The sequence below is a fragment of the Oryctolagus cuniculus genome, chromosome 12 (assembly GCF_051225735.1).
Source record: "Oryctolagus cuniculus isolate XC-2025 breed Fujian yellow rabbit chromosome 12, ASM5122573v1, whole genome shotgun sequence".
NCBI classification, from domain to species: domain Eukaryota; kingdom Metazoa; phylum Chordata; class Mammalia; order Lagomorpha; family Leporidae; genus Oryctolagus; species Oryctolagus cuniculus.
Genome location: NC_142878.1, coordinates 71404435 through 71423683, shown reverse-complemented (window position 1 = coordinate 71423683; position 19249 = coordinate 71404435). Strand labels below are relative to the sequence as shown.

General features: G+C 42.0%; 1 protein-coding gene across 2 annotated transcripts in view; it reads left to right on the top strand.

The window, feature by feature from the left end:
- FBN1 (fibrillin 1) overlaps window positions 1-19249 on the top strand; it is a 258038-nt gene that overhangs the window by 197917 nt on the left and 40872 nt on the right. For both annotated transcript variants that reach the window (XM_051822402.3, XM_051822403.3), the window contains exons 39-45: window positions 1589-1657; window positions 1751-1876; window positions 3078-3200; window positions 3845-4003; window positions 9852-9923; window positions 13173-13298; window positions 17418-17540. In XM_051822402.3, the coding sequence (XP_051678362.1) occupies window positions 1589-1657; window positions 1751-1876; window positions 3078-3200; window positions 3845-4003; window positions 9852-9923; window positions 13173-13298; window positions 17418-17540 (798 nt within the window). The remainder of the gene's footprint in view (window positions 1-1588; window positions 1658-1750; window positions 1877-3077; window positions 3201-3844; window positions 4004-9851; window positions 9924-13172; window positions 13299-17417; window positions 17541-19249) is intronic.

Below are 19249 nucleotides of genomic sequence, written 5' to 3'. Positions count from 1 at the left end.
TGTCTATTAAGAAAATAAAAAGTTTCCCGTTTTTCTAAGTGGGTCCCGTGTTACGATGCAGAGTCAGATCGAGCCCCTTTGGAAACCATCAGTGACTGCTGCTCACGGGGTGTTTTGGGGTAGACAATGAATCTTTCTTTGCCAAAGAGCCATTTATTTACTTCTGTTGGAGATGTCTGTTGACTATCTAGAATATGTATTTTGGGTGTGTAAAATGAACTAGCCTAGATGCTGCCCTCCAGGAGTATACAGTCTAGATGGCAAAATATGATCTAAACACAGAGCCTAACAAAGAAAAGAAAGAAGAACAGACACAGTGCCATGGCTGGAAGAGCACACCTGGTTCAAATTAGGACTTCACTTGCCACCCATGTAACTTTGGGAAGGTTACTTGGCATGCATCAAATCCCTCGTAGGAGTAAATGAATTCACTTGGGTGAAGCATGAAGCACTTGGATGAGTGCTTAGCCGGCACCTCCTCCTTTCTTTTCAGAAACGGAGGTCCGTTCTAGTTGGGAGATGGTGGTGACCTTCTGCCTTTCTGAATTGGGCCTTCAAGTAAGGGTATAACATGAAAGAGAAAGCTCAAAAAGAGCAGACAGCTACACAAAGAGAAGAGAAAAATAAAAAGGGAGCAGTTAATTTCATTGATGTTGAAGGAGGCAACCAAAAATTTTAATTTAGTATGTCAGCTCTATAGGTTAATAATGATTAACAAAGCAATAGGTGCCCACCCCATTCCAAACTGGGATCAGAGTTAGAGCTGGCATATATACCTACACACATGTGTATAGGGATTCATATTATTTCAGAGAGCCTGGGCAGGGATTATCACATTGGGAAAGATCATGATGAATATGCAAGAGCCAGTCTTACAGATACTTACCAGGACGATGTAGCAAGTTAGGTCATTCTTATTCATGTGTTCCTCTGTATCTCAGTGCTGGTGCGTGGTACTGAAATAAATACTTTTGAGTGAAGTACTGGGAGGAAAGGATTAATGGAGGAGAATCAAAGGACATTGTAGAAAGTTGTTTTTGGAAACCTAGAGGCTCAGTATTGCCACCAGTGGAAACAGAGGGACAAGAAAGGTCTCTAGTCATTGAGGAGAGATGTGGGATAGGAACCAAGAGAGAACAGCTTTTCCTGTGTCTCTGTTTGGAAATGATTTTGGAGACAAACTGATTTTCAAAGAAAGCTGTAATTTCCAGGATGTAAGGCTGAACAAGACATAAAAATGGAGACAGAGTGTGTTAGATAATAAAAGGGAAAGGAAATCTTTAAAAAGAAACAGTGATGGAGATAAAGAATAAAATAGTTCACAAGAATATAATGCCTAGAGCATAGCTGGAGTGCTCAGAGATGAGGAGAGTGGCCTTATAATTGTTGTCAACATAGTGAGAGCCTTTGAAAATGACAAATGTGCATAAAGATATTAACTTGCTTTAGATGGCAGGAGAAATGGCTGTAGATTCCTCAAAATGAATACTTTCATTCGGATATGTCCGTGTTTTTTCTTGAGAATGCTACTACTAGACATTCTAGATTCAGAACAACTCAGTTTGATTTTTCTGAATTGTTTCAATAGCTGAGTACAAAATTCTTTGTCCTGGAGGAGAAGGTTTTCGACCAAATCCTATCACCGTCATATTAGAAGGTAATTGTTTCCTTCATCTTTATGTCCACACGTTTTGAATTTCCTTGGGTTTATTTACAGTGCTAACATATGCTTTTGTTTTCATTTTGATAGATATTGACGAGTGCCAGGAGCTGCCAGGGCTGTGTCAAGGGGGGAAGTGTATCAACACCTTTGGTAGTTTCCAGTGCCGCTGTCCAACGGGTTACTACCTGAATGAAGATACCCGAGTGTGTGATGGTAAATGGCCCTTGTATGCTAATAAATTCTTTCAAATATTGAGAACTGACGTGAAAAACAAACACAGTTACCAGCAAAACTCAGAATTTAGCAATATAGCATAATGTCTAAACAATGGCCTAATGAACATAGCCAGGAAAATATGTCACAGTATGACAGCCTGCAGTAATGTTTTTGAAATGATATCATTTCCAGTAAATCCTAAATCTTCCTCTTTTTCTGAGAAAAGTGGAGTTTTATTATTCTGGACCATAATCCCATGTATGCCACAAAATAATTTTTCATGCTTTTCAGAAAAGCCATTTGTATTAGTACTCTAATAAAAGTTCTATTTCAATAACTTCTATATGCAGGGAATTCTGAGCTCCTCTTCTTAGTCTTCACTACGTATTATTTGTACTGATGCATTTAAGTGAGCTTTACTTATAGAGAAGCCCTTAACTTTTAATTTTAAATGGTGACCTCTGTTCATCCTATGTTCCCAGAAAGATGAAGAATATTGAACATTTTTAGATTTCAGAACACTTGGGCCATGGACCAGGTTGGGAAAGGTGGTTTTTGCCTACACACAGGAGTCACATGGCTAGTTACTGAAGAGACTTCCTGGGTCTGCATGAGAATTTGTCCCCTGGCTCTCCAAAAGGCTTATTAGGTCACATAGACAATGATAACCTCATTGAAAATTAATTGAGCATCACAGTACACATGAGCTCTAAGACTCATGAAGTTAACAAAGATTAGACTTGACCTCTCTGAAAACACAGAGGAGTGTGGTGAAGGATTTACTTCCCTGCTGCCTTACCTGTGCAGATTCACAAAGTCAGTTGTTGATGGTTTAGGGATGTGTTCTATCCTTCCATAGGTTTTGTGAACATATCTAGTAGATACTTACCTTTCTGAAGGATATTTGAAAATTGTAAGTTATCCACATTTTCATCTCTGCATGATCTTGAGGATGTAGTAGACTCATTTATTAGGAACTAGTATTAAAAAGTAAGAGTTCCTTTCCAACACAGTCTTTCCAAAACAATATACACATTTGCATAATGAACACTGACGAACTGCACACCTATTTTTCTTATCTGGATTCCAAAGTACCCTGTGCGTGTTTTCTCCATTGTCAACATTTATACTGATGCGTCCCAAGCTATTCTACTGTGAAGGCTTCACGATCACATACCACTTTCTCTTTGCATTATAGATGTAAATGAATGTGAGACTCCTGGAATTTGTGGCCCAGGGACATGTTACAACACCGTTGGCAACTACACCTGTATCTGTCCTCCAGACTACATGCAAGTTAATGGGGGAAATAATTGCATGGGTAAGTCGGGAGTTCTCAGTTATGCATGTTTTATAGTCATCCGCAAAGAGGAAGAGAGCTTACAATTCCAGCTTGTAAGCTTTGTGTGGTATTACTCATCAGACTGAGGGCTGCCATCTCTCTGCCGTATTAGTAAGAACCTCCTCCCCTCTAACCCGTGAGGTTGGCATTGCTTCACCACCTCATGTGGGTGGTTGGGAGTTTTCTTTAAAGTGTAATGCCAGAAAGTCCCAAACAACGATTTAATAGTACTTCTTTTGTTTGACTTTTGGGTGTATCTTTATGCAATTACATTTACAGCACTGACCTGCAGTATTAAAACATCGTGAGTGGGAAATGAGAAACTTACTGCCAAAAAGCAATGAAGAATCGTTACCAGGAGACTGGGCAGAGAACCACGTAATGTTTATTAATGCTTCAGCTACATAATGACTTAGTTCTGTGGCACACAATACCAATGAATACATTTATCAAAGTCTTTTCTGCTATAGCAGCCTGGGTAGCTATAAAGTTGTCTAAGGGGGCTTTTCCTGCCTTTATCACAGTCAGGTTACAATATAATTCAAAAGAAACTTGCTCTTTAGAAATCTGTTGTGATATTCCACATGGCATCACCAATATTCTCCTCCCCTTCCTTCTTCTAGATATGAGAAGAAGTTTGTGCTATAGAAACTATTATGCTGATAACCAGACCTGTGATGGAGAATTGCTCTTCAATATGACCAAGAAGATGTGCTGTTGTTCCTACAACATTGGCCGGGCCTGGAACAAGCCCTGTGAACAGTGTCCCATCCCAAGCACAGGTGAGCTTGAGTTTCATTGTGACCAAAAATATACGTCAGGAAATTACTCATGAATTTTTGGGGGAAGTCAGTTTCAGCAAATGAAGAAAAGGATGTACTGGGGCATGCATTTGGTCTAGCAGTTAGGGTGTTGGTTAAGATGCCTACATCCCACATTGGAGTGCCTGGGTCTGAATCCTAGCTCTGCCCAGGATTCCAACTTTCTGCTAGTGCACACCTGGGGAGACATCAGGTGATGGCTCAGGTAGTTGGGTTCCTGCCACCCGTGTGGGGGATCTGGATTGTGGGTATTGGCTCACCAAAGCAAATAGTTAAATTCATGGTTGATCCTGGGCCTTCCAGCTGAAAACTGAGTCACAAAATATGCTTTCTATTTTATATCCTCATTTATAACTAGACTCATAGACTCAGAATATTATAAAAATGCAAAGAGTGTTGTCATTATTTTAGAGTTAGCTGTGTTTTAAAAGACTGGGAACATTAGGCAAACCAATATGACAAATAAGTGAGCCATAATTCCTACTGTTTTTACTTACTTAAAGCTAGTCTTGTTCCAAAGAGAAATAAAGGCAGTCTACTATTATGTAAATGTAAAATGAAAAATAAGGATAAGGCAGATGGCAAATGAGTGAGAAAGAGAAAGGAACAAGGATTATCTATAAAAATCCAACCCAGGGAATCGCTACACACTTTCCAGAGATGAGCAATAACTTTGGCTACACGCTTTGTTAGCAGTTCATATGAAAAGAGAGACGTGGTCAAATAGGTCAAATAGAAAATTCTCAAAAACCTAGAGCAAACTCAACACCAAAGAAAAGTGCAACTTTTCTCATTATTGAAACCAGAGAGAAATTTCTTCTTGTATTCCTATAAAGGGAAAAAACTATGTAGTACAATTTATTTTTAAAGATTTGAATAGCATAATTTGAGTAAATGAAGACTTGGGCTTACTGTTCTTAGGCCATATGGTATATGATTCGTGTTGTATATGAGAGTACTTCAAAAAGTTTGTGGGAAGTGAAATTGAAAGATAAGTTTGGGGCTGGTATTGTGGGCAGCAGGTGTGCTTCTGCATCCCATATAGGTGCACAATTGTCGCTCCCCCTCTTCGCGGAGGAACGACACAGGACCCTGCGCTGTTCTTTTGTCTGCTCGGCCCTCCCCGGGTTTGCTGCTGGTTCTTCCCGGGTTGGCTACCGACCCTTCCACCTCCATGGAAGGGCGGTTCCCCCTGCCACTTTCCCCACTTCCACGGGGAGCGGCACACCGCCGGCCGGCTCTCTCGGGGGCTGCTCAGGTGTTCCTTCAGATAGATGTTCCTGGTGCACGTTGTCTCTCTCCTCCTTTATAGTCCTCTTCCACCAATCCCAACTCTGCTACCCACACGCTGAGTACTCTGCTCTCCTGCAATCAGGAGCAGGTCCTGCTGTTTATTGGTTGAACTGGAGGCAGCTGTGTAGAAGCTGTTTCCTCCTCTCCCAGCGCCATATTGTGGGAGAGCAGATGCATAGAATAAGTCTTAATTCCAGTAACTTAGTCTAGTCCGAGTTGTTCCCCACACACATTGAGTCCCATCTGCTCCTCTTCTGTCCAGCTCCATTCTTAAGCACCTGGGAAAGCAGCATAGGATAGCCCACGTGCTTGGGCCACCACACCCATATGGGAGACCTGAAAGAAGATCCTGGCTCCTGGTTTCAGATGGGGCCAACCCTGGCCATTGCAGCCATTTGAGAACCCAACCAGTGAATAGAAGATCTCTGTCTCTCTCCCCCTCTCTGTAACTCTGTAACTCTGACTTTCAAGTAAATAAAAATCGATCTTAAAAAAAGAAAGATAATTTTATTTTGGTGCAAAAGAAAAGTTTTAAAGTGATCTTCAGAAATTCATGGAAAAAACGTATAGAAAATGTATTGTGAAAAACTTACAGGCTTCAAACTCTTTGTACCAAAATAAACTTATCTTTTAATACCATTTGTCCACTCACTTACTAATACTATGATTTAGGTTAAAGAAAATTATACAAAGAATTGATTAGGGTAGTCCATAGAGCCTAGCCAGTCTCCACAGATGTATATAAAATATTAAATTATTTTCGACACTACTTGCAAAACATGTCACTGAAGTTTTTTTTTTAGTAGAAGTTATCATTCCATTCATTTTTCACCCCAGAAATAATGTAACAAGCACCATTTAGAATTATGATTTACCTTTACTTTGCAAAACATTTCTAGGCTAGGGATTGGCAAATTATAACCCATGGGTAAAATCCAGCCCATGACTGTCTTTGAATGTCCACAAGCTAAGAATAATTTTTACATTTTAAATGAGTGGAAGAAGTCAGAAGAATACTATTTCATGACATGAAATTTAAATGAACTTCAACTTTTAGTGCTTATAAATAAAATTTTGCTAGAACACAAACACATTAATTTATTTACATATTTTCCATGGCTGCTTTCATGACAAAGTTGAATGGTTTTGACACAGCCTGCAGCCTATGAAGCCTAAAATATTTACTCTCTGGACCTTTAAGTATGTTGCTGGGGAAGGCATTTGGCTTGGGGGTTAAGACGCTGGTTAAGATCCTGACCATACACCACATCACAATGCCTGGGTTCAATGTCCATCTCTAATATCTGCTTTTAGCTTTCTATAAATACAAACCCTGGGAGGCAGCAGTGATGGCTCAAGGAATTCCTTCCACCCATATGGGGGTCCTGGGTTGGGTTACTAGCTCTCACCTTTGGCCCTGGTCATTATGAGCATTTGGGAAGTAAAACAGATGACGTCTCTCTCCTTTCTCCACCCCTCAACTCCCGACCCAAATAAGTAAAATTTAATTTTTAAAAAAGGGGGTGGGGCAGCCTTGTGTAGCTGGTAAAGCCACCACCTGCAACATCAGCATCCCATATGGGCGTAGGTTCATGTCCCAGCAGCTCCACTTCCAGTCTACCTTCCTGCTAATGTGCCTGGGAAAATGGCAAAGGATGGCGCAAGTACTTGGGCTCCTGCTACCATGTAGGAGACCCAGAAGAAGCTCCTGGCTTTGGATGGGCCTAGCTCCAGCCATTGCAGCTATTTGGGGAGTGAACCAATGGATAGAAGATCTCTCTCACTTTCTCTGCTTCTCTCACTTTCTCTCTGTAACTCTGCCTTTCAAATAAATAAACAAATCATTTAAAAAAAAGTTTGCTGGCCAGCGCCTTGGCTCACTTGGCAATTCCTCCGCCTGCGGCACCAGCACCCCGGGTTCTAGTCCCGGTCGGGGCGCCAGATTCTGTCCTGGTTGCCTCTCTTCCAGGTCAGCTCTCTGCTGTGGCCCAGGGAGGCAGTGGAGGATGGCCCAAGTGCTTGGGCCCTGCACCCGCATGGGAGACCAGGAGGAAGCACCTGGCTCCTGGCTTCGGATCAGCACAGCATGCCGGCTGTAGCGGCCATTTGGGGAGTGAACCAATGGAAGAAAGACCTTTCTCTCTGTCTCTCTCACTGTCTAACTCTGCCTGTCAAAAAAAAAAAAAAGTTTGCTAACCATTGATTTGAATAATGTTATCCAAAACTTAAAAAAAATTCTCTATATATTTTCATTTTATTGAAAGGCAGGTAGACAAAGAGAGACACAGAGAGAGATCTTCCATCCACTTGTTTGATCCCCAAATGCCTACAAAAGCCAGGGTTGGGCCAGGATGAAGCCAGGCATGCAGAATTCCATCTGGGTCTCCCACATGGATGGCAGAGACCCAAGAACTTGAGCTATCACCTCCTCCCATCCAGGGTATATACATTGGCAGGAAGCTGGATCAGAACCAGAGTAGGGGGAACTTGAACCAGGCACTTCATTATGGGATATGGCTGTCCCAAGTGGCAACTTAACCAAGTGTGCCAAATGCCTACCCTGGTATTCAAAACTTTTGATCGTGCATACATATCAGTAAGAAATCTTAGAATGTGTGTTTAAAATCTTGGCATATGTGTAAAAGTATATACATATGTATGTGTGTGTGTGTTTTAAATTATATACAGAATTGCAGTTATTATTTTTGTGAACTGTTCTAATATAAAATATGCACAACATTAATTTTTAAGAGACTGAGTTTTCCAAAGATAGATGGATGTCTTGGTACTTTCTTTTTTATCTTAATGGATCACTGCACATTCCCCAGGAGACCTCTGATACAGACTAACATTCACTTTCAGAAATGAGTGTCTGAGTTTGAAGAATCTATTACGATTAATATAAAATGCAGTATTTCTTCTTCATGTTGAAGAAGTGTAGTGTCGTAGCCAAGTCCAGTCTTGGCTTTTCATTAGCTGTGAAATCTGCACATATTTTAGGAGTTCCTGCAATTTCTCTAGATGACCAATGTCAGCTGGTGTGACACTTGCTGGAAGTGGGCACTTAGAGATTAAGGAAGAAAAGCTGAAGAAGAGCATGCTCCATTTTGATGAAAATCTTTCCAGAAACCATTTACTAAATTTCTCTGAGCAAAACCAATAAGGCAGTGGACTCAAGATAGGCTTAGAATGATGCCACGTCAGTTACAGTCATCATCTGCATTTATAGAATCTCAGAATAAGAAGGGACTACAGATGGTATTTAGTTCATCCACTATTTTATTTTATTTTTTTACTTTTTTGACAGGCAGAGTTAGACAGTGACAGAGACAGAGAGAAAGGTCTTCTTTCCATTGGTTCACTCTCCAAATGGCTGCTATGGCCGGCGCGCTGCACCGATCTGAAGACAGGAACCAGGTGCTTCCTCCTGGTCTCCCATGCAGCTGCAGGGCCCAAGCACTTGGGCCATCCTCCACTGCCTTCCCGGGCCACAGCAGAGAGCTGGACTGGAAGAGGAGCAACCGGGACAGAACCGGCGCCCCAACTGGGACTAGAACTCGGAGTGCCGGCACTGCAGGCAGAGGATTAGCCTAGTTAGCCACAGCGCCGGCCTATTTTATTTTATTTTTTAAAAGATTTCATCTATTTATTTAAGAGGCAGAGATTCAGAGAAAGGGAGAGACAGAGAGAAAAGTCTTCCATCTGCTGGTTCACTCCCCAGATGGCCACAACAGCCAGGGCTTGGCCAGGCCAAAGCCAGGAGTTTCTTCCAGGTTTCCCACATGGGTACAGGGGCCCAAGCACTTGGACCATCTTCCAGTGGTTTCCCAGGCAATAAGTAGAGAACTGGATTGGAAGAGGAGCAGCACTACAGGGGGAGGCTTAGCCAATTGCTGCCTAGTTCAACCATTATTATCAAGTTGGATAAATTCAATTGAGGGAAAGGTGGGTGTGTGTGGGAGAGAGAGAGAGAGAGAGAGAGAGAGAGAGAGAGAGAGAGAAACCGTATCAAATGAATACAACTCCTAAAATTGAAGTAATGATGATGATTAGTTGGTTGGCCTTAGTCATTAATAGATCTAATGTCAAGAGCTTGGCTAGATTTGCTATGGTCTCCCTGCTCTACTGAGAAAATGGCTTTTGTAAGCATTCCTTAAACTCTTCTCTCTCTCAGCACAGAGTGGAGAAAGGCATTCTTGCCAGTCCCTATGTCCAGAATTGAACATCGTCTGTATTGAAACCCAAACTCTTACCCACAAGCTCATAAAAATGAGTGGCAAGAGACGTGGAGACCTCTGCTTCTCCCTCATTATCCCGTCAACATCAGATAATTTTCCCTTCAGTGTTTGTCTTATGGACAAGGTTACATCTACAGGAATTTTCAGATTTACTTTGTATTTTAAATTCTTCAAGATACAAATACCTTTCAAGAATGTTTGGAAAGCGGTTTCTTTCGGTCAATGATTATCCTTTACTGACCCCTTTGCCTCCTCCCACCTTTGTTTAATCATTGCAGATGAATTTGCTACCCTCTGCGGAAGTCAAAGGCCGGGCTTTGTCATTGACATTTACACTGGCTTACCCGTTGGTGAGTTCTGAGCAGCAAACATATGAGCTTTGTTGGAACTTTCTGCTTTTGCCTTTGTGTTAGGAAAGAAAGTCCGCGCCATTATTTTCTCAGCTTGTTATTTTTTTCTTAGAAGGAAAAGTTGTTAAACAATGCCTTTAGCTCTGTTGAAACAATGATTCTTGGTTTGAAAGAAACTTTGCAAACACCCTACGTGGCTCCACCTCATTGGCAGCAGCAGTTGTTGCTTATGATGAAGGGGGCTGGAAAGCTTCCCACAAAATTACAATCAAGTTTAGTTAAAGCAACCCTAGGCATCAACAAAGAGAAAGATTCTGGGAGGAAGGCCAGTTGACGTTTCATTCGTCTGTAATTCCCAATCCTTCTGACTAAGACAAATTCAATATGACTTTTCATACCAAACCTTCCGTGTAGGTTGTGCACATAAAACCCTTCTTGTGGATCAATTTTTATCTCACATGGACCCTACTCAGGTCATCTGCTTGACAAATTTCAGATGTGAAAGAAAAGTCTTTTCCACCTGAGGCTCTGTCTGGTAATGAGAAGAGAGAACATGACCGCAGTGGAGATGCTTGTGTGAGCTTCAGAAGTATTGCACAGTGTTCAGCCAATGCAGGCCATGCCCTTGCGGTTTCAAACCAAATAATATAAAAGTGGATGGAAAGCTATTGCATTCGCAGTTTTTCTCTCATGTGATTTATATGCATCCTTAGATGCCCTCTTATGTCTGAGCAGTTGTGTCTGGTAGCAGACACCACCATTGCTCTGTTCCACCTTATTCCTGAGAAGTAAACTGAAATCCACATCAGTCTTTCCAGTGACCTTGTTTAAGAAAACAAGGGTCTGGTCCAGCAATCAGCCTGGCTCCCTCAGCGCCAAATCCATATGGCTCCACAGTCTAGTCAATGTCCAAAGAAACTTCATGGTTTGGAAGGAAAAGCTGCTAAATGACATTGGCATGAAACACCTGGCCCCAGCTGCTTTGTTTTTCCCCTTCCCAAAAACAGATCTTTTAATCTCCTGGGAATCTGTGATCAGAAGATAAGTAGTCTCTAATAATGATGGTTCCCCATGACTGGAGCAGGCGTGTGCCCAGCAAGGCCTGCCTCGCGAGGTTGGCAGTAAGCAAAGACTTGAAAATGGCATCAGCGTAGTCCACTCATTGAGCTCAAAAGGCCTCAAACATCATCGAATCCAAATGCCTTGCCTCACATTTGAGGAGACAGAGGCCCACACAGGGAAAGGGACTCACCCAAGGCCACCTAGCTAATTGATAACAGAACTGGGACCGGAACCCACTCCTGACTCAAGCTTACTTTGCCTCTAGCCCTTGGAAACTGGAAAGTTGATATTCAGCAATATACTTATTGTTACCAAATCCCACCATGACAAAATATTTAGATAACTGAGAAACTTTGTTTTGTTTAAGATTTATGCTGTCCTTCTGAAAGGTCTGAAGATTGTTGGCATATAGAGTTCATTCATATGGGGTTTAAATGATAGCATGTTTATTAATCTTGTCTTAAAATATAAACTTTTCAAAGTTGAAACTCAAAGAAAATCCAGAGGGAATAAGAAAACAAAGTTTTATTTATCCATATATATATGGATATATATGGGTATATATATGTATATGTGTATGTGTATATATATATATAGTTTGCTATTTTATGCCTGCCTATGGCTAGAAACCTGATTTGGCCTATTATTATTAAACTTGGTAATAACACATTACTTACATGTAAAACAAGTGGATGTGACTATAATATTTCATATTTTAACCCACACTCAAAAGAATGGGCTCTGAATTGTGTTTTTGTTTTCTGGTGATCCACAGTTGAGAGGTTATTTCACATGGCTTTTTAACAACATGAATGACAAATATGTCAAAAGATCTAAAAACATAACTGCTTGTATTCAAAATAGCAAGTACCCTTTAGGATTCTGAACTTTTTTTTCCATTAAATAGATCAATTTGTTTTCAGACAAAATCAAGTCCTTTAGAAAGGAGTCTAAAATAAACCCATGACCTGACAAATTTCTCCTTTAGAGCAGATGGGTTTTAGAGTGAGAGTCTTCTGAAATTGCAGCAGTGTTTGTAGACTTCCCTTGAATCTGTGAACATCCTCTTACAGCTCCTGAGAACAAGGTAACTCCCAGAGGCTCCAGACTGTAACAGATAAACAAAGTAGCGCAACCACAGCAGCAGAGACCTGGTGAACTGGAAAGACTTGTGATTGTAGTATCTTCCCCCACTGTCAGGAGGCTAGGAAAGGACCCCTCCAGAATGACAATTCTGTGACGATTGTGTGATGCAGATAAATAAAAGGAAGGTGGGGTTTCCTGTTGGCAGACTCCTGGTGTCTAATCCTGACCCTGCTTCTTCTGGGCTGTGTGGTCTTTGGCAGGTTGCATCCTTGGTCCCCACTGCATCCTCTGCATAGTGAGGATAATCGTGTCACCCTGAGACCATGTCCTGGGGTGGCTGTGATGACTCAGTGAGTAAAGGCAGGCTGGATGCTTGAGCACCAGGCATGCAGCAAGATACTGTAATCACTATCACTATTGCTGTTATTGCTATTATTACTACTACTACTACTACTGTTGTCCTGGAGAAATTTAAGTGGCCTGGAGTTCAGAGCATGTAAGACAGTGATGAATCCAAGCCTGGCAGATGAGGGGGTGATGCATGCCCACTAATCCCCCTCCATAGCTGGCTGGCTCTACTTACAATGACCCACTTCCACACAATTTGAATTGAGTTCTTGGAGTCTGTCACGTAGAATACTAAGGACTAGTAGCACAGGTGCAGCAGCCAGGCCCAGCCTCAGGAAGTACACAGTCTACCACACTAGTCCCTGTCCAGTGCTGGCACCATGCTGGCTTCCATTCCCCCACCTGACTCACCTCCTCTCTAAAGCCAGATAAAGGAGGAGGGGAGTACAAGTGGAATCTTTACTCTTGGCAATCACTGATTCTCCTCATTTAGGATGCCCACAGCACCCAGTGAGTACAAAGAAGGCTCCTACCTGGACAAAGCGGATGTTCTGAAACAAACCCAAAAGATAGGTACCAAATCCACATAGACACACCAGTGTCTGGAAAGTGATTTAGGTAGTTCAGCTTGCTATTCATAGGTGCCCTCTACTCCCTTCACTGCCTCCCCAACACACATACATTCAGTCCTGTCGCATGTGGGCAGAGATCATGTGCTGTAGTGTCACTCATGGGTGGCTGCTCTGTTTCTAGATATTGATGAATGCCGGGAGATCCCTGGGGTTTGTGAAAATGGAGTATGTATCAACATGGTTGGCAGCTTCAGATGTGAATGTCCAGTGGGATTCTTCTATAATGACAAGTTGTTGGTTTGTGAAGGTAAGTGGTTCTGTGACTCTGTCATATCCACAAATGAGCCAACTGATGAGATACTTTAACCACACACAGAAAACTTCACAGCACTGACATTTCAGAAATGCATCAAGCTATAGAAATGGTGAAGGGCATGGTATGAAGCAACATGAAATTCCATGCCAAAAGAATTCATTAATTCCCCATGGAAAAACCAGGACGTGCGTCCTGCAGCCCTCTTTGCCCTGCACACAATGTATCAGATTTCCCGGATGATATGAAAAAGCTTTCAATTCCCGGGTGTGTCACATGGAGTGTGTTTTTGTTTTGTTTTGTTCTGTTCTGTTTTTTTGACAGGCAGAGTTAGTGAGAGACAGAGAGAAAGGTCTTCCTTCCATTGGTTCACCCCCAGTATGGCCGCTATGGCCAGCGCACTGCCCCGATCCAAAGCCAGGACCCAGGTGCTTCTCCTGGTCTCCCATGGGGTACAGGGTCCAAGGACTTGGGCCATCCTCCACCACCTTCCCAGGCCACAGCAGAGAGCTGGCCTGGAAGAGGAGCAACCGGGACAGAATCCGGCACCCCAACCGGGACTAGAACCCGGGGTGCCGGTGCCGCAGGTGGAGGATTAGCCTAGTGAGCCGCTTTTGTTCACACTGCCTGAAAATGAGCGAGTGGACAGTCAACATTAGCTGAGTCTCAAAATCAGTGTTCTTTTCCAAACTGAGACTTTGCTACTCCCAAGTGAAAACAAGGTTAATGCAAATATTCCAAACACATGAAAAAATTCCAAATGGCTAGAACAGCAAATTTGATTTTATAGGAAGAATGTTGGCATGCATGGAAATGATATTTTTTTTTCATTTTTAAATTACCTCCTGTTGCAATGTATGTGCGCACATGTACACGCACACACACACACACACACACACAGTGATTCTGAGCATTCCTTATAGCACTTCATATTTTTCCCCTACATCTGGGGAAGATAGTCTTCTTTTACATTTTTATAAAAGGGACATTACTGGTTATGAAATATACAATGTTCCCTAGGACAGCTGGAATAATTTTTATTAGTACTTATATTTAGGGCCTCTAGTAGAGTTTTTGTTCATATCAGAAAAAAATTCGAGCATCTATTTTAATGCTTTTAATTTTTAATACTGAAAAACCCCCTTTTTAAAATGGGGGACAACATAAACCACAAGTAAAGTTACAGCCCTAACTGCCTACTTGTTATGTTCTCCTCTCCTGGCTTTCAGTTACTATTTCCAAGTTGGCACCAGTCCCTTCCCCTGCCTGCTGTGTGGGTTAGTGGGAATGGAGTGAGAGCCATTCGGAACCTCCCCAAGATGGTAGTCAATATAGGCCTTGGCCTCAGTTCCCAGGCTCTGGGAAATCATCAAGGATCAGGTGCCTTGGATAGAGGCATGGATGTGGGAGAGGAGAGGGGAACCCATGGTAGCATGCTAAAGGTGGCTGCCTTTCTCATAGCCATGCTCTTCTTCCTCCCACACATGCCTCGGGATTCCTGACACCTTCTTGTGGCATTTCCCCTCTTTCATCCAGAGGTCCTGGGCCGGATCCCATGACCACACACCACCATGACCACCAAGTCAACCTGTATTCTGCTATATCTAAGAGACTGAAGAGACTTGGATGTACCAATGCCAGGCACTTGGCTGGCAAGGTAGCATCCAGTGGCTATGGAGATAACTAAGGGCTGCTGTTTTTGGTTTCACAGAATATCCTTCCTGAAACAGCATCTCATCCAGGTGCAGCTGCCTCCTAGCACTCACTCTCTTAGTTCTTAGAATCAGAAAATGAAGGCTGACTTAATACTGATTTAATTCATGCCTGAACAGGGCTGAAACTGGAATGGATTCCAAAAGTGATTAATGGAACTTGCTTCTGTTCTCCCCAAGTATGCACATGATCAGAAGTTAGGCTACTGCATCATGGAAATGCTTGTCTGTGACAGTTTGGCTTCTCTAATGGCACAAACAGTATTTCAATATACCCTTGCTTAAGAACAGTCAGACCTAGTGAGTGAGATGGTGCTGGTCTCAAGGCAACCAAAGCAGCCACACTTCTACTCTTGTGTCTGTTGCAGACAGGCATGGTCTACCCACCTGGTCAGAAACTCACACCGAGGATGATCCTAAGGTTTTCCTGTCACAGTGACATGTGCCTAAAAGGCATCTGTTGGTGCATTTTGCCACTTCCTTGTGGGAACTTATTTAGCAGAGCTAACCTCTGTGTGCAAACTTAGAACTGGCACTGAGAAAATACTGTCACCTATGTTATAGACTATTCATGAGAGGAGAATGTGTCTTCTTCCCCGTAGGGTAGCCTGGACTGTGCAGTCATTTTTGTGATGCCATAAACTTGAACTAGATTATGTATCTGGTTTTTAAAATGCAGACAAGTGGCCAGCACCGTGGCTCAATAGGCTAATCCTCCGCCTTGCGGCGCCAGCACACCAGGTTCTAGTCCGGTTGGGGCACCAGATTCTGTCCCGGTTGCCCCTCTTCCAGACCAGCTCTCTGCTATGGCCCGGGAGTGCAGTGGAGGATGTCCCAAGTCCTTGGGCCCTGCACCCCCAAGGGAGACCAGGGGAAGCACCTGGCTCCTGGCTTCAGATCAGCATGATGCGCCGGCCACAGCGCGCCGGCCACAGCAGCCATTGGAGGGTGAACCAACGGCAAAAGGAAGACCTTTCTCTCTGTCTCTGTCTCTCTCTCTCACTGTCCACTCTGCCTGTAAAAAAAAAAAAAAAAAAAAAAAAAAAAGTAGACAAGAGACAAGCAACCCCTTGAACAAAGCCAAAGCCATGGCACACACAATATCCATTTTATTCTTTTCTTTGATAATGAGTGTTAGGTTGTTTTTAGTAGTACAACTTTCCATGTTAGTTTTCCTAGACTTGACTGCCTTATGTTTATAATTTGAGCAGGCAATTCTGCAGCCCTGCAGCTCAAAGTTCTCTCTACAGACAGGAGCACCCACACCACCTGGACGCTTGATAGAAATGCAGAGTCTCGGGCCATTTCACGAAGGACACGCTGAGTCAAAATCTGCCTTTTAACAAGATTCTGAGGGATTCCTATGGGCAGTAGGGTTAGGATGCTCTGAGCTGCAGACCTCACAATTTTCCAGACAAAAGCAGCCTTATTGAGTCATAAAATGCTGGGGCTTTGAGTCCACACAGGACTTCATACAGTATTAGTCTGTATCCATAGCATGTGCTGGTCCTAGCAGTCAGGTTGCATAAGATTTTTTCAAAACATGATCATCATGTGAGGGCCCATATGTGTTCATATTCAAGTACTTGCACCCATAGATAATTTTCATTGAAGTGAAAATTGTAAATAATGGATTTTTAGTCTTACATTCCCTTTTAAAAAAAAATTCTTATTTTCTAGCAGTTTTGGGTTCACAGAAAAATTGAGAGAAAGGTACAGTTATTTCCCATATACCTCCTGTCCTACAAATCCATAGGTTCTCCTACTGCCAACCTCCCCCACCAGAATAGTACAGTTGTTACCACTGATGAGCCCACACAGACACATCATCTCCACTTGGTCTCCTAGTTGACTACAGGGCTCACCCTTGGACTTGTACATTCTGTGGAGTTGGACAAATATATGATGACAATTATCCACTATTATAGCATTATCCAGAGCAGTTTCATTCCCCTACAAGTCCTCTGTGTGTTACTTATGCCTCCCTACCTTCAACTCCTCTCAAAACTGTTTTTTTTCTATTTTTGTAGTTTTGCCTCTTTCAGAATGTATGCATTTAGGATCATACAGTACATAACCTTTTCAGATTGGCTTCTTTGCTTAATATGTATTTAAGTTTCCTCTATGCCTTTTCATGACTTGATAGCACATTTCTTTTTAGCTTTAGAGGTTTCATGGTTTATTTATCCATTTACCAATTAAAGGACATCCTGGGTGCTTCCAAGTTGTGGCAATTATGAATATAGCTGGGGTAAATATCTCTGTTGTCTTTTCAATAGATCCAATCAAAGTAAGAAAATATAAATCTGTTTTTGCATGAGAGGCTTTGTCAACTCAATACCAGATTCTGTTCTGGACTCTGTTCTCCTTCTAACTAAATTAAATTCTTCCCTGCTTGTAGATATCGATGAGTGTCAGAATGGCCCAGTTTGCCAGCGTAATGCAGAATGCATCAACACTGCAGGCAGCTACCGCTGTGACTGTAAGCCTGGCTACCGCTTCACCTCCACGGGACAGTGCAACGGTATGTAGTGCCCTGCTGGTTGAGCACTCATGTCCACCCAGGGGTTCATCTCTGCAGAGCTGCAGATACCTGGATTTCTTTTGAAGAACACATGAGTTAGGATTCAGGTTGATGAACTCAGTGACATTGGAAAAAAGAAAACTGTTAAAATGTCTAAACACTTAGCTTTTTCCCCTTTTATAATTGAGATATTTGCAAAGGCTTCAAGGAGTCATTTATAGAAATAGATTTCATGTTTACCTTTCTGCTGCCTCGTCGGCAAATACCTACACATATACGCACATGCATAAGTATATGTACATACCCGCATTACCTTATCCAGTATTCAGGACCAAATAACTTTTTTTTCTTTTGTCTTCCATGTAGTTCCCCTTAGGCAATGATATTTCTTGGTCACACATCCCAAATCTAGACAATGAACCTATTCTGAGCTGGGCCACATTTACCTGCATACACTGGACAAACAAAACCAATAGCATCACTTTCCTTCCCAAACACCTGATAAATAAAGATCACTCATTGAAGGTAGCAGACATTAGCAACCTCTGATTAGCAACCTCTAACCTCGGTGAGAAACTGACTCCCATAGAAGTTATATTTTGTTGTTGTTGCTCACTTTTGTCAGGAATGTAGTAGAAACAAGAAGATTGGATGTATTCTCAACCCAAATTAATGGTAAGGTTATTCAGTTTCTGATGAGACCTTATACCCAGTGTTATGAAAATTAAAGCACTCTTCTTAGAAGCAAAATAATCCCTCAGAATGATTTTCTTATAATTTTTAAGTAATTAAAATCATTGTGTAGTTAGCAAAGAAATCAGGAAGAATGTGTTATTCTGCGTATGCTTCATTTCATAGTGAGTTTCCTGGATACTTTATGCATTTGTGAATGAAGCAACTCAGGGGAATATGGTCAGACTTTCCTTGGATTTCCTTGCCTGCCAGTGATTAAGTGGTAGGAAGTGCACTGCTCTCTGTAGGGTATTTTGCATTGTTTTATGAGACCTTGGTGGGAAGAGGGCGTAATAGCAGAACAAAAAAATCACTTTGAGAATCAAGACTTGTTTTGTTGGCTTTAAAGGAACATGTGCAAATATTTAGCATTTTGTCAGCAAAGCTGTTGTTACCCACGTATTAAAAATAGAGGACAGGAAAAGTAGGGACGTCTCTGATATGAACCACAATATGCTAGTGAAACTTGGCATCAACACCACTTCCCTGCATTTTACTCTTAATTTATATTTCTTTGGACCTGGGTGAAATAATACCAGTCAAGATACAGAATGACTGATATGTACTATCATAAAGCACTTGTCATTTCATACCATTTCACACTCAGGGAAGAAAGAGGGACAGAGCTATTTTATAGATCAAGACAAGATACCCAATCCATAGCCTGAGGAAGCTCAGCCTTATTTTCTTGTAGAATACTAACATACACAAAAAGCGCCCAGTGTTAGCAGAGTAAGTGTTGTGGGTGAGTGTTGTTTGTAGCCAAAAGCTCAACTTCCCTCATTCATTGACATCTTCAAAAGAAAGGGAATGTGCTTGAGTTTTGCAGCATTTCAACCTCTAGGGTTGAAGATTTCATTCTAGGATGTCTTCATTCACATTTACTTTAGAGGAAGTTTGTGATGCCTTTAAATGCTATTCCATACTTAGAAGTTTGCAGGCATGTTGTGAAGTACTCGTCTTTGCCTGTGTTTAAA